Source organism: Lethenteron reissneri, chromosome 37, assembly GCF_015708825.2.
Source record: "Lethenteron reissneri isolate LAM-NWPU_2019-01 chromosome 37, ASM1570882v1, whole genome shotgun sequence".
In the NCBI taxonomy this organism is placed as follows: Eukaryota; Metazoa; Chordata; class Hyperoartia; order Petromyzontiformes; family Petromyzontidae; genus Lethenteron; species Lethenteron reissneri.
This window is the reverse complement of record NC_083815.1, coordinates 6533652-6558207: the sequence shown is the minus strand read 5'-3', so window position 1 is coordinate 6558207 and position 24556 is coordinate 6533652. Positions and strand designations below refer to the sequence as shown.

At 44.9% G+C, this 24556-nt stretch overlaps 1 protein-coding gene across 2 annotated transcripts in view; it reads right to left on the bottom strand.

Annotated features, from left to right (window-relative positions):
* Window positions 1–5224: 5224 nt before the first annotated feature.
* ST8SIA1 (ST8 alpha-N-acetyl-neuraminide alpha-2,8-sialyltransferase 1) overlaps window positions 5225–24556 on the bottom strand; it is a 40172-nt gene continuing 20840 nt past the window's right edge. The window contains exons 5-6 of one of the 2 annotated variants that reach the window (XM_061566744.1): window positions 22692–23146; window positions 5225–5702 (exon numbers count right to left, since the gene is read on the bottom strand). In XM_061566744.1, coding sequence (XP_061422728.1) covers window positions 5701–5702; window positions 22692–23146 — 457 coding nt within the window. In that variant the 3' untranslated portion in view covers window positions 5225–5700. Of the gene's footprint in view, window positions 5703–21868; window positions 23147–24556 lie in introns of those variants that run through there. The other variant, XM_061566743.1, reaches the window with a different exon arrangement.

Genomic DNA, 24556 nt, shown 5'->3' with positions numbered 1-24556 from the left:
AAATCCCGCATCTGATTATTTATTATTTTAGATTGGTTTACCAGGTCAGGGCCCACTGAGCTCCACTGAGCCATATGGTTCTGTTCCAGAAGCGACCTGACCACAAATGAGATTGTAACAAAGTGGCCAATTACTCTAAACGCATTTTTATAAATGTGGAGGGAAAAACCGAAGGACCCGGAGAAAAATCCAACCGACGACGGGGAGAAAAACACGCGAACTCCAAATACACAACAGGCGTCAGGGTCGGGATCGAACCCACGATCTCCTATATACCAGGCGAGAGGAGTTAACATCTCGCCACCGTGGTTATAAGTTTCGAGGAAAATAAAATTCACGCATTCAAATTTCGGTATTTATAACTGCTTAGTCATCGTTATAATCATCATCATCAGCCATGATCCATCCACTGCTGGATGAAGGCATCTTGGAAGCCATTTCCGTTCGCCAGGGGTTCTTGCAAAAGCAACAATTCGTCTGTACACACGATCCCACTGTCAATGTCGCCGCGGTGAGTATCTTGCTCGTGCGTGTTGCCCCATTTAATGTATCTACCCTCTTAACTTTGGAGCTTTCGTGACTGCAGGAATTATTCTTTGGTTCTGTCGGTAAAGTCACGTATAAAGAAAACAAATTAAATAACTATCTAATAATAACTTAAATAAATAAATAAAAAAAATTATACGTGACTTTACCGAAAGAACCAAAGAATGTATCTACCCTACCCACCCACCCGTCATTAGTCACGACCGCCGTCGTCATTCATCCTCGCGACGTGCTCTGCCCAAGCGCGCCAGTCAACAATGCCCCCACTGTGTCTCTCACTTGCTGTGCGTTCTTGCCTCGTTCGCAATTAGATGCAGCTCCCGCTGTAAGGGGCGTGCAACGCGACAGGGCCTCATCGCAATGCGAATGGCTTTTCGCGACTCAAGAAATATGCAGTGAACCAGATTTTTGTCCAATTCCCAGCGGCTGCATATCAGCTCAGGGTGATTGTACGGCACTATAATAACAAACCAAAACATTAAAAGCCAACTACAATACGGGCTTATTCATAATTCAATGGAGCACTTATATCAACATGGTTTGTATCGCACGATTGTGGATCTGAAACGACACACTTTATGTTAATACTAATAGGGTTTTTCCCCTTTTGTCTGGCAATAAACTGACTCCTTTTGCAAGGAATCATGTTAACATTAACCACAATACATGCAGTCATATGCAAACAAAAAACAATACTCTGATAATTGATGCATTGTCCTTGAAACTAATTGGTCCACACACCAGAAGAAAGCTGTCTCTGGTGTGGACCAATCCGTTTCAAGGACTCTGCTTCACAGCCCTTTCATGCCCACCACGCACACCAGCCACGACCTACAATAACCAGACATTTGCGCTTGTCGCCTTCACCCGCACCTCTGACTAGCACGGTTGGCTACGTACGGTGCGAAAGAAGTTCAGCATACACGCTTGGCTTCAGAGAATTGTTGAGGTCGCGTCGCGTTTCGGGTGATTTGGTCCGATGCATTCCATCTAGCACGGGGCTAAATGAAACACTGAAAGAAAAGCATTGGGTATTTTGTGCTTGTTAAACGTGACTCAGAGCATTTAAACTGCCAGTGAGTTGCGTGGCTCTAATTCGCTCGAGTTCCACTTGGTCTCGGAAACCCTGACAGAGCATCCTTCTGATGTGCCGCGATGTGTCGCCAATTTTTTTAGCGTGCTAATCACAACGACAACAAATGTTCACGCAAGCCACCGCGAAAGGTCAGCCTGACAACCTCTGGTGAAATGATATGTTAAGCGAGTACAGTGTGACGGGCATGCCAAAGCCTGTCGCATGCAGATTATGCAGCTGGCAAAGAATCGACAAACAAAAAACTCAGCACGTTCTACAATAACACCGTCGCCTTCAAAGGAAAACAATATATATATATAACTTCGTTCGCGCCGTACGTAGCCAACCGTGCTAATCGGAGGTGCTGGAATAGCACGCGAAGAAGGGCCGTTGCCCGAAACGTCACCGATGAAAATTATGTTTTTTCCTTTTAAGGCTACGTTGGTATTGACGAACGTCTTGGGTTTTGTTGTGCTTGTGCGCCACCGCCGATGCAGTGTCGACAAAAATATTTTTTGCGTGCCGAGTAAACTCGTGGGGTTCATGATGTGCGTTCGGAAGGCATTAGCAGAGCGAGGAAGTGTGAACCGACAGCCCGAAGATTTGTGTCAAAATTGCTGAAACACCATGGTGGTAGTCTCATCTAGATTTGGGATTTTTTTGGTTTGTTCTGTGAATGAGTCACGCATACAGTGCAATGATGTCAACACGTAAAGCGGTGTTGCTTTCGTGATAGTTCCACATTCATCTGTCGAGCACTTTTGTTATTTCACTGCTGGATAGAATTCTTCCGATATTAGGAAGCCACTGGAGCTATGCACTTTTAAATCTCGATTAGAAACTCACTTCTTTAGAACCGCTCTTTGTGTTTATTTTGTTGTCCATCCCCCGCACCTCCGATTAGAACAGTTGGCTACGTACGGCGCGAAAGAAATTCAACATGCATACATTCTCAATGCCGTGCGGATCGTGGGGAGTATTTGACCATACTTCACCACGCCGAGCAGTGCGCGTTGGAGAATGCACTGTCATCTTCTGCTCAAATTGTAACCCCGCATTAATTCTAGATTTGAAGCTTTCGTGACTGCAAGGATTCATATTCTTAGGTTTTTTCGGTAAATTCACGTAGGTAAAAACATTAAAATTAATAAAAGTAAAATAAAAATAAAATAAAAATCACGACGTTTCGGAGGCAACACAAGCTTCCACCTGAAGACGGAAGCTTGTGTTGCCTCCGAAACGTTGTGATTTTTATTTTATTTTACTTTTATTAATTTTAATGTTTTTACCTACGTGACTTTACCTAAAAAACCTAAGAATATGTAACCCCGCAGCCGACAGCAAGATCGTGTTGCATGGTGGTCACCCAACCGAACACTGCCCAGGCTTCACCCCAAGACCGAGCCCAATCTGGGTGATTTGGTAATAGGCTTTAAATACGTCGCTTCATTGATACTAAGGACATTTTTATGTTTTTCTAGCATCGTCGGGTACCTCGGTTGTCTCCTCACAAGCGCGGGGTTTTATTCAGGTATATGCGTTTACTCTTGCATTGAAAAAAAAATGCTCGGTAAGGAATTTTCCTAAAGTTCAATGCAAGGATACTTATGGGGAAAACAATCCCACAACAATCACGACTTATTCTTGTTTTTTTCGGTAAAGTCACGTAGAAGGGAAATAATAGAATGATAAAAATATAAAATGATAAAATTCTCACGACGTTTCGACTGCAACACAAGCAATCATCATCAGGTGTGAGAATGTTATTGTTTCATATTTTTATTATTTATTATTTCCCTTCCACGTGACTTTACCGAAAGAACCAAGAATATGAATCCCTGCAGTCACGAAAGCTTTAAATAAAAAATCACGACTCAGTAACACTTTCATTCGATCGCAATGGCTCAAATTCTTTGCATTTGTGGAATCCAAATGCGAGAAATGTAGAATTGTAAACCTATTTTACTATTTATTTTTTTATTGTAAAATTAAAGGCCCACTGAGCTTTACAGCTCTTTTTTCAGAAACTACCTGGCCACACACGATCGCTCAACAAAGTGGCTTATCACGTGGACATTTATAGCAGCAGCCAAATACTCTCAACGCATGTCTCTAAATGCGGAGAGACAACCCGGAGGACCCAGGAGATAAATCCACGCGGCCATGGGGAGAACACACGAACTCCAAATATGCAGCAGGCATCAGGGTCGGGATCGAACCCACGAACTCCTGTATAGCAGGCGAGGTAGTTAACATCTCGCCACTGTGGTTACAGATTTTGGGGGAAATTCAATTTATGCATTAAAATGCCTGTATGTATAACTCTTTGAGTACATAGCCATCGTTATTATCATCATCATTATCAGCCATGATCCATCCACTGCTGGATGAAGGCATCTTGGAAGCCATTGCCATCACGCCACCCCGAGGCCACGGCAGGGCTGATCCCACTCTCCCTCCCCACACATGGATTCTCCTCCTACCCTCTGCAGTTCCCTTCATCATTCGTCTTCCTTTGCCATGGCTGCGGGATAGATGACAAAGCCCAGTGCGTATACGCTGAGAGCAACCTATGCAGGCGTTAACCTTTGATATGACTGTGCTACCGTTTGCTTGCTTCGTTTGCAATTACTGGGACTTGGCCACAGTCTTTGACTATTTGGAAGCGGCATATCGGTGCACGTGAGCGCTTTGTTCACTCGATGGACTTGGAAGTGCCGTACGTATTGGACGAAACTTCTCCGTGTAAATATACAATCATGGAAGGGTGATTTGTAATATATAACAAATATTTGTATATGATGTTTAAAGGTAGTGTGTAATCTACGGGTGGTCCTCGACCAACGAACAAATGTTGTTCCTCTGACCCGTTCGTAAGTCGAACGGTACGTAAGTCGGAACACTACAAAACACTGTATGTAAATGCAATGCCCATACGGTGTTATGAAATGTTTCGATTCAACATTGCTAAATTCGTAAATAAGAAGAAATATTGTACATTTGCATGTAACACTGTAAACAAATATACTGTAGAGTAAACACAACATAAAATAAAGTAAGATAAATAGAAAAAAACATCATTTTTATTTTCAATTACCTTGAGTTCTAGTGCTGGCTTGCTTGTCGGAAGGGGTGTAATGAATCAACACAATTGCACAAACACACGTGGCGCGCGTGCACGCACGCAAAAACAATGCCACACACACACAAAGATCCCCCGTATAGCCTTAACATACTACTGGGGCAAGTGCTGTTAGCGAGCACCCACCAAGGCCGGCACGCCACACGAGGAGGTGGGGTGATTAGCACCACGTTCAGCCGACTTTGTCTCCCCAGTGGCGATGTTTACACGCCGCAACCAGGTACTCAATTTGAGTTGGCTGGGTTAGTTTTAAACAACTAGATTCAACGTCGGAGAAAGTACGGTAAATTAATGACACCATTCATGTAATTGAACAAGTGAACATGTTTTAATCCATGTGATATTATAAATAATATTCCTATATAAACCATGTTAGGATTGTCTTTGTTTCTTGAAATTCGAGCCAACTTCGGCGTATCTGCCCAGCAAACGGGTCACTCACAAAATGAGAAAAGTATACAGCTGCAACAAAAAAGTTTTAATGAGCGGTTGTTTAATGATAATTTTGTAATTTTTAAATAGAAGGGGGCATGTGACCGTTGCTACAAACAAATCTTTGCGGTTTGAAATGCGCAGTAGAATCCGTAGCTCAGACGCGGTTCGGTTGAACTTGAACTGCGCAGTGCAAAGATACCAATTAAGAGTGCCCTAATTGCAGCACAGACAATATTTTGAGTTACAAAAAAAGCAAAATTTTCATGTCTAGCATAAGACGCAATAACCAATCCAAAAGTTAGCAGCAAAACGCACGTTATTTTAAGCGACTGAAATGTGTTTTAAGTGTGTGTGTGTGTGCAGAGTCCAGGTTTAACAAATTGCTTGGAGCAGGTTTAAAAGGTCTTGCAGATGAAATAAAGCCAGTGACGGACTCATATTGAACGCTCTGTTTGCCACACAGCTGTTTTGAACGGTCTGAAGTGGATTCACCTTCCTCGATCTCTGCGAATTGGGGGGGGGGGGGGGGGGTGTTGAAGGCACAGCTGAGAAAAGAGCACGACAAAAAAACACACCAATGAGCGGCCACATTTAATTTCACACAACGGTGAATTCCCCCCCCCCCCCTACTCACCCCAGAAGGATCCTCACGAGTTGCTGTCACGCTCCTACTAGGAACACGTTCCTCCTAGGAACACATTCCTAAGAGCACACTCCTACTAGGAACACGCTCCTACTAGGAACACGTTCCTAAGAGCACACTCCTACTAGGAACACGCTCCTACTAGGAACACGTTCTTAAGAGCACACTCCTACTAGGAACACGCTCCTACTAGGAACACGTTCCTCCTAGGAACACGTTCCTAAGAGCACACTCCTACTAGGAACACGCTCCAACTAGGAACACGTTCCTCCTAGGAACACGTTCCTAAGAGCACACTCCTACTAGGAACACGCTCCTACTAGGAACACGCTCCTACTAGGAACACACTCCTACTAGGAACACACTCCTACTAGGAACACGCTCCTACTAGGAACACGCTCCTACTAGGAACACGTTCCTAAGAGCACACTCCTACTAGGAACACGCTCCTACTAGGAACACGTTCCTCCTAGGAACACGTTCCTAAGAGCACACTCCTACTAGGAACACGCTCCTACTAGGAACACGCTCCTACTAGGAACACACTCCTACTAGGAACACGCTCCTACTAGGAACACGCTCCTACTAGGAACACACTCCTACTAGGAACACGCTCCTACTAGGAACACGCTCCTACTAGGAACACACTCCTACTAGGAACACACTCCTACTAGGAACACGCTCCTACTAGGAACACACTCCTACTAGGAACACGCTCCTACTAGGAACACGCTCCTACTAGGAACACGTTCCTAAGAACACACTCCTACTAGGAACACACTCCTACTAGGAACACGCTCCTACTAGGAACACACTCCTACTAGGAACACGCTCCTACTAGGAACACGCTCCTACTAGGAACACACTCCTACTAGGAACACGCTCCTACTAGGAACACACTCCTACTAGGAACACACTCCTACTAGGAACACGCTCCTACTAGGAACACACTCCTACTAGGAACACGCTCCTACTAGGAACACGCTCCTACTAGGAACACGCTCCTACTAGGAACACACTCCTACTAGGAACACACTCCTACTAGGAACACGCTCCTACTAGGAACACACTCCTACTAGGAACACGCTCCTACTAGGAACACGCTCCTACTAGGAACACGTTCCTAAGAACACACTCCTACTAGGAACACACTCCTACTAGGAACACGCTCCTACTAGGAACACACTCCTACTAGGAACACGCTCCTACTAGGAACACGCTCCTACTAGGAACACGTTCCTAAGAACACACTCCTACTAGGAACACACTCCTACTAGGAACACGCTCCTACTAGGAACACGTTCCTAAGAGCACACTCCTACTAGGAACACGCTCCTACGAGGAACACGCTCCTACTAGGAACACGCTCCTACTAGGAACACGCTCCTAAGAGCACACTCCTACTAGGAACACGCTCCTACTAGGAACACGCTCCTACTAAGAACACGTTCCTTCTAGGAACACGTTCCTAAGAGCACACTCCTACTAGGAACACGCTCCTACTAGGAACACGCTCCTACTAGGAACACGCTCCTACTAGGAACACGCTCCTACTAGGAACACGTTCCTACTAGGAACACGCTCCTACTAGGAACACGCTCCTACTAGGAACACGCTCCTACTAGGAACACGCTCCTACTAGGAACACGCTCCTACTAGGAACACGCTCCTACTAGGAACACACTCCTACTAGGAACACGCTCCTACGAGGAACACGCTCCTACTAGGAACACGCTCCGTCTCCACGGACATAGAGCAAGCGGGCTTCGCGGCCCGATCGTTACACCGTGGCTCGCGATTTTGCAAGATGGAATGCCGGCGGTGACACTAGGAAACCTTTCATAACGTCAGGGATGCCTATTGTTCATTTTTTTCATTGCCCTTTGGTATTTCTGACAGGGGATCGGTCGTAAAATGCTGCCGCCTTTTTCTGGTGCACAATGGAATGACAAGCCGGGATTGTGGAGGTGAGAGTGGTGGTGGTAGCAGTGGTGAGTGGTTCGTGTGGCGGTTAGCGCTACACTGCGCGACGAATCCAGCGACCTGAGTTTGATTCCCGTTCACGACCAACGCCGGTGACGATTATCTGAATCGGTCCTGGGTCTCCCCATAGATTGACTCGGCCTGAAATCAGTACCTGGTGTGGTGTGTAAACATTGCCACTGGGGAGACAAAGGCGGCCGGGCGTGGTGCTGTGCCGGCCTGAATAGGCGCTGGCTAACATCACTTTCCACAACAGTCCGTTCCGGCTATACGGGTGATCTTTGGGTAGAGGGTGGTATTTTAATCAGTACAGTATTTGTAAAAAAAACGATGCTGCCAGTCTAAATAAACTACTCACTTCCATGCCTGAATGGGGTCATGGCACATTGTTTAGCGCACTGCTCTGTGAGTCCTGAGTTGTAATTCCTGGGCATGACTAACACAATTAGCGGGTGATATCTGACCCAGCCCTGGAACCCACTCGTCAATAAATTGCCCTTGGTAAACATGAATTGCCCTTTTTGTGATTCAGTTGGTTGTCTGTCCCCCGCACCTCCGAATAGCATGATTGGCTACGTACGGTGCGAAAGAAGTTCAACATACAACATACTGATGTATTTTTTCCCAGTTGTGTCTCCCCAACAATAATTTCCCTTTGCTCACCATCTTATTTGCATCGTTTATCTTTCCTATCCCTCGTGTGTGCAGTCTTTGTGATGCCGTTATAGCCTAAATGTGACCTTGGCATATAATATATAAACTATTTGCAGGAATTTTACAACATTAATCCTTGAACACAAACACATCATTGAGTGTAAGATTCATTTAGTTCTATGGATTGCTGTGCTGTGATAACTTGCAAGGTTTATGCGTACCACTTTGTGGGAAGGCCAACCGCGAATGTCCTTGCCCCCGGCCTAGGAATGTGGAAATTCCAACAGCTGCCTCAGGGCTATAAACGAGAGATACGCACTGCCTCATAGCTCACTTTAGCAGGACATACCATTGACTCTATGCTTTACAATTAAAACGTAAATTTCGATTTAAAGCTTTCGTGACTGCAGGGATTCATCTTCTTGGTTCTTTCGGTAAAGTCACGTAGAATTGAAATAATAAAATAATAAAAATAAAACATAATAAAATAATTCTCACGACGTTTCGGCCACAACGCAAGTAGACTCTGTCTCCTCGACATACCTGTTCTCCACCTGAGGACGGCTACTTGCGTTGTGGCCGAAACTTCGTGAGAATAATTGAATTATGTTTTATTTTTATTATTTTATTATTTCAATTCTACGTGACTTTACCGAAAGAACCAATAAAATTAAAACGTATTTATCTATATATGACAAATGTAACCTTTAACATTTAAACTATTATTTTAAAACAATAATATAGATGTTTTTTTTTTTATTACACTATGTGCAGCCCACGAAAAATAATGGAAAACGACGCATTTTTTTGCAATATAGTTCACAATGATTTTAATTGAGATGCAGGTTACAGAGTAATAGAATATTGAATTTTTTATTCCCAGGGGAAGGAATGATTTTTCCCACCAGCGAACACATGGTGGGGTCAGGCGAGGGTTGTTTGTTAGATGCCACATTTACTGTTGGTCCAGTGCAAAAGTACATTCACGTTGAACATCTAACACAGGAAAGTTGTGTTTCAAATTAAGGTTTCAGTTGAAATGCATGGATGTAGAAGTAACATCTCGTCCAAGGGGTACAACAAATACTCGTTCCTGTGGGGAAACACATGAGGGGGGGGGGAGACATTTAGTCTCTGGCAAATGTCACCCACACGTACCGATGGCTTGCTTTTGCCAATTAAATTAAAGGGCATTTTAGATGTGCAGTGGAAAGTGTGTCCATCTCCTGAGGCCGATGTAGGTAATTCAGAGGTTAACTGCTCAAGTTGTGCCAACAATGAGTCCGTGACCTCCCCCCCCCCAACCCTGTACATGTCATCTTGGCTAACACAAACCCTGTTAACATCAGTTGCTTCGAGGCGACTCCTAACATCTGACCAAATTGTGGTCAGTTGTGAACATGCCACAGCTGTGTAACTGTGCGTGGGGGGAGGGTGGGGGGTGACGTCTTAGGAGCATGGCCTGGATTTTAACACCGAACAAAAAAGATAAATTGTGAAATATCTCACGGCTCAAGGTTAAATGGTAACCAGGCAAAGCAGCGGGCAAGTTTAAGAGGAGGTAACTAATTAGCACGGTTGGCTATGGATGGTGCAAAATAAGTTCAACGTACTACGTAACTTCTGTAGCAGCAACGCCATTGTATCCATTCTTGTCAAGTTCCAGGCATGAATTAACCAATGTGATCATATTCCGACTGCATTGTGGTAAAAGGAACGTGCTGTGAATTTGGAGCACCAACCCAGTCTCCTTCACAGCGTGAATGGTTTTGGCACTTTAGTAGCTACTGGACAACTTTATTGGCGACCAGATGGCCCCTTCAAAACGTTGGCGTTGATGGGTTAAGCGAACGATGTGGGCACACACACAGGCAGACGCAAGCACACTTCTGAGTTGATTGCAGAAGAGGAATCGTACATGTATTCTCAGGTGAGACATGACATTCTGGAATGAAGTCACATGAGACAAAAACATTAAAGTAAAATCGTTGCTAGAAATTAAAGTTGAACAAAAAAAGGTGGGTTTTTTTCGATTAACATGCAGGATTGTTCTTTTTCCGTACTGATTACGTATTGTTATTACTCGAGCATATAGGTGCACTTAAAAAAATAGTCAAAGGCTTTTCGTTGCGAAAAATCACCACAAGCATATATTTACGTCCTGGAATGCCACAAATCGTCAGTCCCTTTGATGAACGCACGAACCGATGATCCATGCTGCACATGCAAAAACGTCTAATTTTCATCACGTGACTCCGCTCTCAATAATCCATTAAAAATACGTTAAAAGCTACTTAGTACATTCACAGTTGAAAACATTGGCACGACACTTGTTGTGCCAAGATTGTACCAACAAAACATTCATCACATTGGATGCAGTCTAAGTACTTTTGTCTTAAATAACAACTTTATGGCAACATCTTGGGTTAAATAAGTATGTCGGGGGTGGGGAGGGGTGACAAGTCCATCATGTGCAGGTGTAGAATGCCAGTGTAGCCCACTCACCACTTGCTTTTGTGAACCCATCCACCTTGGATGCACACATCGAACATTGTGACAGAGAGGCGTGACCGGTGGTGGGGGAGGGGGTTCCCTGATGCTAGTCGCAAAGTCGGAGAGCCCACGAGAAAGAGTCGTGTGGATTACACCTGCACATTCTGCCTACAATGCAAGATGCAGCCTTTGTGATTTACGTGGGAGGTTGCTTCGAACTAACTCAGCCGTTGGGCGGGGGTGGGGGGCAAGACATACTTGGATAAACCAGCAAACGTCCACAGGCTGAAACGTTTTAAACCGTAATCTCCAGTCTAAGATCATTCGAGTTACGGGACACAACTACTTTGGCTTCTTATGCACACAGTAGGGCTGGATACCACTTTAGCCACGTCACATTAGCTAGAATCCGTTGTGCAATCACAAAAAACCCCCGCATAAGTCATGCTCAAGTGCAGAATTCATGCCCAATGTCAGCTTGAAAAGAGAGATGAATTTTAACTTAGCAACACAAGTAGGACATTGTCCACCATTGCCAATTGCACACCATAATTAGCAGGCCAACGTCCACATCCACTGCAGAAAGCCTGGCCAGGATGTGCAAGGAAACAGTAACCACGGATTAATATGCAATCTATATAAATAAATACCTTAAATTGTATGTTTAAAAAAAAAACTTCTAGGGTACTACCCGACCAGGTAGAAAGCTGGAATTTTGTACATGGGTAGCTTTTAGGACACAAACCACAGGAGGAAAATCTGAAATTCGCGATGTATGTGCGTGTCATTCAGAAACCATTCAAAATATAAGATTGCGTTTTTTTTTCGTTTGATAGACCGTTAAACAGCAAATACAATTTAAGCGAGAACCATTGGGTTTTTTAGATATGTCGGATTCAAGCGGTTTTGAATTAAAGAAATACGCAATTCATGATGTTCAATTCTGAACAATTCGAAAACGGTAAAAGATAGGGGCTTCCTCTCGTAGAGTATTAAGTTCATTAAAAGTTGTTCTTTCTAATAGAAATGATGACGGAATCTTTCAATCGAGCGGTTTCCGATGGGTACGTCTTTAAATATAAGAAGTTGATTCAAGTCGTGAACAATTTTTGTGGGGGTTATTTTACGGGAAAATACCACATTTTTGGAGTAAATTTTAGTGTCTGATCGTAGATAAAAATTGCAAAAACAATCATATCAGGTTGATTATTAAATGTATTGAAAACTTTTCACTGGCGAAGACAGGCTTCATGAACTAGTCTGTTAAAAAACAGATCTCTGGACAAGATCTCTACACTACTGCCCAGCCCCTTCCAGCTACGCTGGACATTTATGCAAGTTCTCCCCATGCTTGATTTAATGTCATCGTCGTCAACATCATAATTGCCGTCATTATCACAGCCATGCTTAATCCACTGCTGGTTGTATGCCTTCACAAGTCGCTACTCCCACTCCTCTCACAAACCAAACGACAACATGTTATAAAAAAACATTTGGAAAATGGTAAAAAAAATTCTTCATAAAAATATAACGTAGTGCACATGAGAAGGGGAGTCATTCAAGGAGACGCACTCCTACGCAAGCTATTCACAGCGGTGCCATACAACGCTTTACACAAACTGCAGCGGTAAAAAGGTATAACTTCATCGCACCTACGGTTGGCGACGTACCGTGCGAACGAAGTTCACCATACACACATACATTTACGGCTTAAATTATTAACCTAATATTTGCTGTAATATTTACGTGTTCCAACCGGTCGTTTTATTGTTTGAAGTAATTCCGGGACCTCAAGCGAACCGTATGATCTCACATGAGTGGCACAAAAAAAGCACAAAATGTTCTCAAATTAAATGGCACAAGAGGAAGGGAGAAACAAAAAACACATCCACTACTCTATCGAGGCCACATCAGCCCAACTTTGAAAGTCATTCTTCTTTTGTGTATCACAGTTTGCTGGGCACAAGCCCACAACTCCAAGCGGCCAGTAAAAAAAAAAACAGCACTAGTCCAGGTAGAATAGAAAATAATTCATACATGTCTTAAATTCAGCAAGGTTGTGAGAACTTGTAAAATATACCATTGGCAGGGAATTCCAAATTAAAGCAATTCAAGGGACGCAGTCGTAATATAAGCTTTTTGTCCTGTCGTGTGGTGGCAGAACACAGCGTAGATGAGAGGAAGCAGTCTGGTAGGCCGAGTGCTCAACAAGAATGAAGGAATCAAGAAATAACGTTTATGGGAACATTAACCATGGTAGTAGCGATAGAAGGCGAATGATTGACTAACCGGCGAGTGACCGGAGTGAGTTCAGTGAGCGCTGGATTTTCAATCAACCCTACTACTGCTTTAAATTTAATTCTATCGAGCTCAGTGAGGTTGGAACTTGATACAGTAAATGTAGCAGTGACGGTCCCACCTGATGACGGAGACTTGTGTTGCCTCCGAAACGTCGTGATTTATTATTTTCTCAAATCGTCCGATGAACTGCCTATCGGATTATCGGCATGTCGCGGCAACCCGAACTTGAAGGCGACTCGACATTTCATCATGACCAACGCGAAGCGTGACGTTCAGCGGGGCTGTAATTGCGTGCGATCGCTAATGGAGCACGCCGCTAACAACGCATGAACGCACGTGCCCAGTGATACCTCGACATATAATGAATGCGTGTGATATTTATTCAGATTTCGTGACTCACCATTTTCGATATTTTTGCACTGCTATCGTTTTTTGTTGTCATTGTTTGCTGTTGGAACTTGCTAACAAGCTCATACTGGACATCTGTGTAAATAAGAGCTTCACTGCTCTTCGGATTTCTACAGTCTAAATTGAGATTCTGATTCGGAAATGGGTGTATTCGATAAAGGGAGTTTCGGTATCACGAACTTTGGATTTATTACTAATATTCTAAACAGAAAGCAAAACAAATAAAGTAAATTAATAAATACACTGAAACGAATGAATAAAAAATGTTGAGCTACGGTGCTGTATAAAAATAATATAATTATAATAAGTCATGGATTCTTCTTCTTGGTTTTTTCAGTAAAGTCACGTAGAAGGGAAGTAATAAAATAATAAAATAATAAAAATATTATTTTATTACTTCCCTTCTACATGACTTTACCGAAAAAACCAAGAAGACGAATCCCTGCAGTCACGAAAGCTTTAAATCGAAATCATGGATTCTTGAGCATTACGATTTCTTGTATTTACGTCAGTTTATATATTAAACTACTGCACATTATAAAATATTATATTGTCAACTTAGATTATCCTTGTTAGCAATACGAAAAGTAAGTTAAGAAGTTTTTTTTTATAAAATGGCAAGCCACGAAAGGCTGTGAATGCATCCCCCTAGCGCTAATGTTACAAGTTGTTCAATATACGAGGTTTCAACGTACGAACGAAAGCTCCAGGCACGCATCTATTCCATACGTCGAGGCAGTGGCGGCTCCTGCAAAATCTCTCAGGGGGGGCAAATGTCTGGATGATTGATAAGGATAAGGTCCCCCCATGCAATGGATAAATTAACAGCTTAAGCATGTAAAGGCAACTTCACTTCTTTAATATTAATGAAAAATAAAGTGACTCTTACAATACATCTTGTTTGTTTCTATACTCACTATTAATACAATCCACTCAAGTTTCTTTTATTAAAGATTCCACAAGGTGGCGACAAATAATATTGTTGGATGAAACGTGCTTACGTATGATGACGTAAGCACGTTAGGGCGAGCCCTCCCGGAAGCCATAGAGAATGCATTGCAGCGCCCCCCGTTCGAAAAAAAACATCTTTGAATGTAAGTCTATGGGGCCACTCGGGGCGATTCTCAGCCGGAGTGAAATCGCCCAAAAAGAGGCGGTACTCCACAGAACGTGACATGACGCTGATTGGACTATATCCAGAGGCTGACAGTGACGGCTAGCGTGACTCTGTGGTTGAATGACATTGGTGGTGCGTCGCCCAATCGCCCTAACGAAGAAACCGCCCCTGCGTCGAGGTATCACTGTCCTGCTTCAAGTCGCAAAAACCACATTGCCACACACACACGCACACGCGGCGCTCGGTGTACTCCACAATGTGCCTGTTGCTTCGTCAAGTCGTGACAGGCGTTTGGTATGCATGCAAGAGTCTTCACTTCCAAGAAGTGCTCATGGGAGCCCACTTTTGCGCAGGAATGCAACGAGCTGTCGTAAAGTCTAATCCCTGAAGTGGCCTCCACTGCCGCTCTTAACTTTGCACTGCATTTTAATAATAGATGAAGTATTGCCCATGTTCAAGGGCGGCCTGGAAATGGTGTCACGAGTGATTGATCTTTGCAAAGGGAAAACTGTTGAAGAGGAATTCCCCTGCCAGTCGCAAAGGTATTTACTTTCATCAGAATTTAATCAGGGACGTAATGCGGGCGGTGGAAATGCAAAACCTGCAGTCACGTGACAACATTCTCTCAGGAAGCATTTTTGGAATTTTCGTTATTCGCCTCGAATTAACGCGTAGGTTTTGATCGTGGTTGTGCTGACGCGTTTGCTAATAAGCACCACGTGGTGTTGTTTGGCTTGATGTCCGGTGTTTCACTCCCGAGTATTGGGAGTATCTTCAGGAACCAGCGATACGTCGGACAACATGCCAGACAATACGCACGCCAGAGAGTGAGATTTGCCTCTGCCGCAGGAATATGGATTTCTGGCAAAGGTCCAATTCTGGTTGGGAATTCCAAATCACGTGTCAAATTGACCTTTACTGTCGGGTATTTATAAAGTTCATGGCAATTTAATCACTGTCGGCAATTTGTAAAGATCATGGCAATGTCAGCACACTTTAAAACAAATTCCATCAAGTTCGCTGGGTCCTTAATTGGGCCTTGAAATTAAATGACAATCAACGCAAGTAACCGGACTGAATTGTAGATTGGCAGTCATTGGCACGAGTCAGTCTTTTTGCAGACAATGTTTAAATGCAGCGCATTACACGGATCCTCTCATCGTATGGGAATAGCTTAATCGGGTCTCAAGACTCTTTATGCAGGAAAGTGTTGCTCGGGAGATTTGGCCACTTGCTCTTTGAATAAATATTGTCATTGCTCTATGGAATTTGAATTCGTGGAATATAACGGCTTATTGTTAAAATAAATAATACATAACTGCAGGCCAAACACTCAACAGTCGGATGCATCGGATTCGTTATACTTACAAATAAAGGGTGAACATTTGCCGATATTTATCGCTCGACTCGATATTTAGTCCATCCCTGAAAACATGCGCATGAGCAAGCGGCACTCATCCGAAGTGGCCTTCCCAACGTTTTCGCAATTCGCAAGGCACACTTCACAGTGCACTCAGTACTACGCCTTGACATTTTGTTGGGCAAAAAAGCCATTGCCAATCATTATTATTTTCACAAGGACAACCAAGCAACGCACATTGACATCGCAACTCTGCGGGCTGAACAGCGGTGCCGTTTGTTGCAGATGATGACAACAAAATGCACGAAAAGTGCGGAATTCATTGGGATGTTGTGGTTCGACCTTTATACCAAGACAATTCAAATCCATTACTCCCAACTGGATCTGGAAAAGACTTGAAGGCAGACGGACGAGATACAGCAAGAATCGACAATCAAACCTTTAAATGTCGAGGAAACCCCACCGTAACGAAATAATAGTCGGCTGGACATCCATAAGTTCAAAACAATACACAGAAACATGACAGAAAGCACGGCGCCTCTGTGCAGTATGCAAAAACCACCAGTATTCCCTGAAGAAGTGCATTGTGGTCCTCTTGTGGAAAGTCACCATCAGTATAAATGTGAGCAAATGTGACTGACAGCAGGACCGGTTTTGTCAGAATTAGGACTCATCAGCACATTATAGCCACCAATCCTCAATGCTGCATTCTGCCTCTCGCTAACCATAAATATGGAGTTCCCACTTCTACACTATGAGGCCCATGAGCCACATTTGCATCATTTCGCACGAGTGCAAATGATGTTGACGTCAATGTAATAATGCTGCTGGACATCTGTGAATAAAGAGCCGTATAGCTCATAGAATTTCTCCAGTGTGAATAGGTATTCTGATTCTGAATGATGTGTTTGCTATATGGCTGCACGAAACACTTACACCTCTAAAGGGAGGCAAATGTCAGGTCAAACGCCGGTGCGACTTGCGGACATCTGCCGTGTGGCGCAAATGAACGTGGGACACTACGGCACCTCGCTGGGCTTTGACGGTTGAGGTCATCTGCACGACAGCCACAGGTGCCATGAATCCTGCTCCATTTTACATTTCGCATTTTATAAGGTCTACTTATTCATAATTTTAAAGATTTTAGCCCTTTAGTATTACTTATACTTTGTAACGTTAGTATAGTTAGAGTGTTTACCTTTTATATAAGTTAAGATTCCTACTTGTTCAATGTATGCACCGTCCCGCCATAGTGAATTCCTTGTTTGTGCAAACTTACATGGTGATTAAAACCGTTTCTGATTTTGACTCTGCAAACTTTCAAAACGACCACAATCGCGCTTAGAACGAAGCCGACAGACACAATGATGAAAACAAATGTATACGGAACAGTTTTGTATATGGAGCGATTTAACAAACAAACAAAAAATTCGGCTAAGATTTATTCGTTAACTCACTTATAGGGGAACTCCTCTATCCGCAACCCCTTTTGTCTGTAGGATCTGTGGAGTGGGTAAACATAATTATCCACCCCTCTATGCATAATTATGCGGCTCTTTAAGGACCGCTTCATGACGTCATTTATTAATGTCCACAGTGTCGTGTTCACCACGCGCATTGCAGCTCGTGAAATATTGACATTTTGACTGAATTAGAAAAAAAAATGCCTCTTCTTCCTACTTTGGTCACTGAGCTCTGTCCCATACTGACCGGGAATCGTCTTCCTATTACCTTCAAACAATCCTATAATTATCCGTGAATACTTCCCGCGGATAAGTGGAGTAAACTAGTGGAGAACTCGAACTGCGATGCCGTTCCCCCACATTAGCGGGGACACGGGTTCACCCACACGGTACGTTGGTGCGCCCATTACATTTGCCTTGGTGTAAGGTCCTCGTATTGAGGTCTACAATCTCTAAAGGGTCACACACGTCTTGCCTCTCGTGCTCAGGGAGGTGACCAGATATCGGAGGAAACGATCGATTGGCAGACACAGCACGCTCAGTCCGTAGCAGCAATTCACCAACCCCAGTGGAACTGCACAAAAACGAGGGGGTGGGTGGCCAGCACCACGCCTGACCGCCTTTGTCTCCCCAGTGGCGATTTTTTTTTTAAAACACCACACCATCTTCTTGGTTCTTTCGGTAAAGTCACGTAGAAGGGAAATATTAAAAAAATAAAACATAATAAAATAATTCTCACGACGTTTCGGCCACAATGCAAGCAGCCGTCCTCAGGTGAAGAACAGGTCTGTCGGAAAGACAGCGTCTGAATGGGCACCACCATGCTTGGCAGCGTATATTTAAACTGGGTTGGAGGGGGAAGAGGCGCCTTGACAAAGGCATTTTTATTATTTCCCTTCTACGTGACTTTACCAAAAGAACCAAGAAGATGAATCCCTGCAGTCACGAAAGCTTCAAATCGAAACACCACACCAGGTACTCATTTGAGGCTGAGTAGACCTAGGTGAGGCCCAGGACTGGTTCAGATAAACGCCACTGGTGATGGCCGTGAGCGGGAATCGAACTCGGGTCACCGGGTTTGTGTAACAGCGTGCTAACCGCTGGACTACAACTCCCTAAAGACAAACATCATCCGTATAGCCTTTAAGCAGACTATTGGGGCAAATGCTGTTAGCGAGCATCACCTATGAAGGCCTCTACCCCCGTGGCCGTGAACACCCACACCCAATTAATATTTGTCAACACACTCGGGAGAAAATACAACGCAGTTCATCTTTTGCACTTCAATCTACGTTTAGTTATTTTTAATTAGAGATGTAAAAATAAAATAGGTGACTGCCTAGCTTGGAGTTGGGGGTTGTGTGGTGTAGGGGGTGGGTTCCACACGCATGTGAGAGCGATAATCCCGCAGTGCTTACATTTTAATATTCTGGGCGTCCACCCAAAGTGTGAACAGGCGGTTGCTCCGTTACCAGAAACGACAAACGAGGATATTTGAATAACTCCACTACAGTTAATATTTGCAGGGGGGGCCACTGCTCTGATAAGAGCTTATTATGCGGAAAGATTCTGAGCATTTATCTTTTTTTTTTGCTTTTGAACAACTCAAAGGAACACAACCAGTGCGGACAGCAGAGTCACACACAGCCCCCGTGGAGAAATATTCCACAATCTATCACCTGCGGTGGTGACCTGTGTGCGGCCACCGCGGTAACTTATTAATTGTGACCAACAAAACATTTATCTCACATAACCAGGTGATTAGAGGCCTTGAAAACATATTAGCCCCTAAGCATGGCAGCCGTGGAAAAATGCGGTCGCGTAGAGAGATGTGTTTTTCTTAATTATACACTCAGCTGCAAATACTTTTAGCGTATATATTATTTGGGCAATGACGACCGCTTCACAGCGACGTGACTTTTGTGAATTATGTTGGTTTTTTTATTGCTGCTGTTGTTGTTGTACATACCCGATTTGCAACCGACAGTTGCAAACAGATAATTTTCCGCACAAATTACCGGGGGAAAACGCGGACGTCGGCAGTGCACGGGCTCAGTGGCGAGCGCACACGATAGCACGCGAGGACTTTTAGTCACCCGAATGAAAATTCACTCTGTTCATGAACGCCTATGGCACTTATCAGAACCTGATTGGGTAAACACCGAGAGAAAAAAACAAACATCCCCGAAAACCCACACGCGACGGGGAAGGGCCCCCAATCACACACCTTGACAAGGAAAGAATTCACATTCTTAGGTTTTTTCGGTAAAGTCACGTAGGTAAAAAAAACATTAAAAAGTAAAATAAAATAAAAAAAATAAAAATCACGACGTTTCGGAGGCAACACAAGCTTCCGTCTTCAGGTGGTACCGTCACAGCCACGACAGCTGTATCAAGTAAATGAGAGATTGCAGAAGCCACCACTCCGTTTATATAATGGTTGCAAATACCTCCTCCAACCATTATATAAACGGAGTGGTGGCTTCTGCAATCTCTCATTTCGATCGATTGTCAGACACAGCACGCTCAGTCCGTAGCAGCAATTCACCAACCCCAGTGGAACTGCACAAAAACGAGGGGGTGGGTGGCCAGCACCACGCCTGACCGCCTTTGTCTCCCCAGTGGCGATGTTATTTTCTAAACACCACACCAGGTACTCATTTGAGGCTGTGTAGACCTAGGTGAGGCCCAGGACTGGTTCAGATAAACGCCACTGGTGATGGCCGTGAGCGGGAATCGAACTCGGGTCACCGGGTTTGTGTAACAGCGTGCTAACCGCGGCACTACAACTCCCTAAAGACAAACATCATCCGTATAGCCTTTAAGCAGACTATTGGGGCAAATGCTGTTAGCGAGCATCACCTATGAAGGCCTCTACCCCCGTGGCGGTGAACACCCACACCCAATTAATATTTGTCAACACACTCGGGAGAAAAGACAACGCAGTTCATCTTTTGCACTTCAATCTACGTTTAGTTATTTTTCATTAGAGATGTAAAAATAAAATAGGTGACTGCCTAGCTTGGAGTTGGGGGTTGTGTGGTGGAGGGGGTGGGTTCCACACGCATGTGAGAGCGATATTCCCGCAGTGCTTACAATCTTATATTCTGGGCGTCCACCCAAAGTGTGAACAGGCGGTTGCTCCGTTACCAGAAACGACAAACGAGGTTATTTGAATAACTCCACTACAGTTAATATTTGCAGGGGGGCCCCTGCTCTGATAAGAGCTTATTATGCGGAAAGATTCTGAGCATTTATCTTTTTTTTTTGCTTTTGAACAACTCAAAGGAACACAACCAGTGCGGACAGCAGAGTCACACACAGCCCCCGTGGAGAAATATTCCACAATCTATCACCTGCGGTGGTGACCTGTGTGCGGCCACCGCGGTAACTTATTAATTGTGACCAACAAAACATTTATCTCACATAACCAGGTGATTAGAGGCCTTGAAAACATATTAGCCCCTAAGCATGGCAGCCGTGGAAAAATGCGGTCGCGTAAGGAGATGTGTTTTTCTTAATTATACACTCAGCTGCAAATACTTTGAGCGTATATATTATTTGGGCAATGACGACCGCTTCACAGCGACGTGACTTTTGTGAATTATGTTGGTTTTTTTATTGCTGCTGTTGTTGTTGTACATACCCGTTTTGCAGCCGACAGTTGCAAACAGATAATTTTCCGCACAAATTACCGGGGGAAAACGCGGACGTCGGCAGTGCACGGGCTCAGTGGCGAGCGCACACGATAGCACGCGAGGACTTTTAGTCACCCGAATGAAAATTCACTCTGTTCATGAACGCCTATGGCACTTATCAGAACCTGATTGGGTAAACACCGAGAGAGAAAATAAAACATCCCCGAAAACCCACACGCGACGGGGAAGGGCCCCCAATCACACACCTTGACAAGGAAAGAATTCACATTCTTAGGTTTTTTCGGTAAAGTCACGTAGGTAAAAAAAACATTAAAAAGTAAAATAAAATAAAAAAAATAAAAATCACGACGTTTCGGAGGCAACACAAGCTTCCGTCTTCAGGTGGTACCGTCACAGCCACGACAGCTGTATCAAGTAAATGAGAGATTGCAGAAGCCACCACTCCGTTTATATAATGGTTGCAAATACCTCCTCCAACCATTATATAAACGGAGTGGTGGCTTCTGCAATCTCTCATTTACTTGATACAGCTGTCATGGCTGTGACGGTACCACCTGTTGCCTCCGAAACGTCGTGATTTTTATTTATTTTATTTTACTTTTTAATGTTTTTTTACCTACGTGACTTTACCGAAAAAACCTAAGAATATGAATCATTGCAGTCACGAAAGCTTCAAATCTAGAAGGAAAGAATTCGCAAAAAACCCATGGACCCTCGGCGAATTTTCTCAATGGTAGAGGTAACGGGAGAAATTGGCACATTTTTTGCAACATTCAGGCGAAAAGGGGTGGAAACAACTGGCAGCACGTCAACCAGGCCCTCGCAATACCCAGCAGTACGGCTGCATAGGTGATTGGCGGCTGTGCTCTTATCTCTCCGATGTTTTTTTCGGGTTGTACTCTGTGCTGTTTGGCACAGCGTCACAACGTTTTGCTCCACGTGCCGGGAGCTGCTTCGGGGACGGACAACGCGGGGAGTGACACGTGGTAGAGGGTTGTCACCTCTGAGGTACAAATCAAACACGGGGACATATCATGGGAAGAAAAAATATCTGTCGATACTTACAAGGGGTAAAGTACTACATATATACACGTTGTGTTAATTGGTTTATTATTGTGGAACGTTTTCTTTTTGCATCCGCAAATATTTAGTTAACACAAAAAAACTGGGACAGCCACCTCAATATGAGGGCCACCTTGGGAAAACCAGAACAGGTGGCAATCCCGAACGAAGCGCAACCCAAAACAACTCTTTAGATCGCAGAGCTATCAAGCACAACGGCCAACACCTACACAGAGGCACGACTCGCCTGAACGTGACAGAAACCTCACAACGTGGGTCCGGACACCCGTAAAAACAAAACCAAAAAAAACTCGCGTGACGACAGAGCGACGGTTACTCGGACGGGTCACATTGCTCCAGGTGCATGCGCAGGATGCCCCGTTGGTGGAGCATCCACAGCTGCTCGAACTCCTCGGGCATGGCGTGGTAGTACCAGAGGGGCGGCACGTCGTCGTAGTAGTGGTGGCTGATGGCGCGGCCGCTCAGGTCCTCGCTGAAGGGCCAGAAGCCGTAGAGGTGAACGTCCTCGCACATGCCGAGGGCGGCGCTCACCAGGAACATGCCCGTCGAGAGGCGCATCGCTCGCACGCCGTTCTCCGTCCAGAAGGTGCCCGCGCTGTGCAGGAAGCTGGGGTTGGCGAACACGGTGGTCTGGTTCTGGTGGCAGTCGTGCAGCGTGTGGTAGACCCGCAGCGACGACTCGGTGGCGGCGCGCATGGAGAAGGCCGGCATGTACACGAAGCTGTGGCCGTAGGCGCGCATGCTCTCCGAGAAGGCCCTCCTCGACCACAGCAGGTTTTGGTACCTGGAAACGATTAGGTCGGTCGTCATTGTCGTCGTCATCATCGTCATTGTCGTCATCACCGTCGTCATCATCGTCATTGTCGTCATCATCGTCGTCGTCGTCATCGTCATTGTCGTCATCACCGTCGTCATCATCGTCATGTTCGTCATCATCGACGCCATCATCGTCATCATCATCGTCATTATCGTCGTCGTCATCATCGTCGTCATCATCGTCACTGTCGTCATGATCATCATCACCATCGTTATCATCATTATTGTCGTCATCATCATCCTTACTGTCGTCGTCAACGTCGTCGTCATCATCATCACCGTCGTTATCTTCATCATTGTCATCATCGTCATTCCTGTCGTCGTCAACGTCATCATCATCATCACCGTCATCATCATCATCATCATTGTCGTCATCATCGTAGTCATCATCGTCATTATCACCGTCGTCGTCTTTGTCATTGTCGTCATCATAATCACGGAGGTCGTCATCATCGTCATCATCATCGTCGTCATAATTTTTTTCATTATCGTTTTCCTCATCACTTACTATTTATATATCACACTTCCCATACTATACGTCCTGAGGCGCCCTAATGCAGTGGACCACCCCGTGGCAGCTGTTGCTGTGTGGCACACAACAAGTTACCAGACATCAGTCAAAAATAGCTTTAGAGCTTATCAAATTATTTCAGTATAAATAAATATTTGTATTCTGATTCTGAATGCAGAACAGGCCTGAGAGTGGGTCAATATTATTATTATTTTTTTATAAATTTTAATGTCATTTTTGTGACTTTACCGAAAAAACTAAGAGTATGAATCCTTGCAGTCACGAAAGCTTCAAATCTACAATTAGCCTGCGGGTCGTGGGAGCGAAGTTGCAATGTGCTTTTCCCCTACCACTACCCCGACCCCTACCTGACCCCTACCTGACCCCTACCTGACCCCTACCACTACCCCGACCCCTACCTGACCCCTACCACTACCCCGACCCCTACCTGACCCCTACCACTACCCCGACCCCTACCACTACCCCGACCCCTACCTGACCCCTACCACTACCCCGACCCCTACCACTACCCCGACCCCTACCTGACCCCTACCACTACCCCGACCCCTACCTGACTACCCCTACCCCTACCACCCCGACCCCACCTACCCTACCACTACCCCGACCCTACCTACCCCTACCTGACCCCTACCACTACCCGACCCCTACCTGACCCCTACCACTACCCCGACCCCTACCTGACCCCTACCACTACCCCGACCCCTACCTGACCCCTACCACTACCCCGACCCCTACCTGACCCCTACCACTACCCCGACCCCTACCTGACCCCTACCACTACCCCGACCCCTACCTGACCCCTACCACTACCCCGACCCCTACCTGACCCCTACCACTACCCCGACC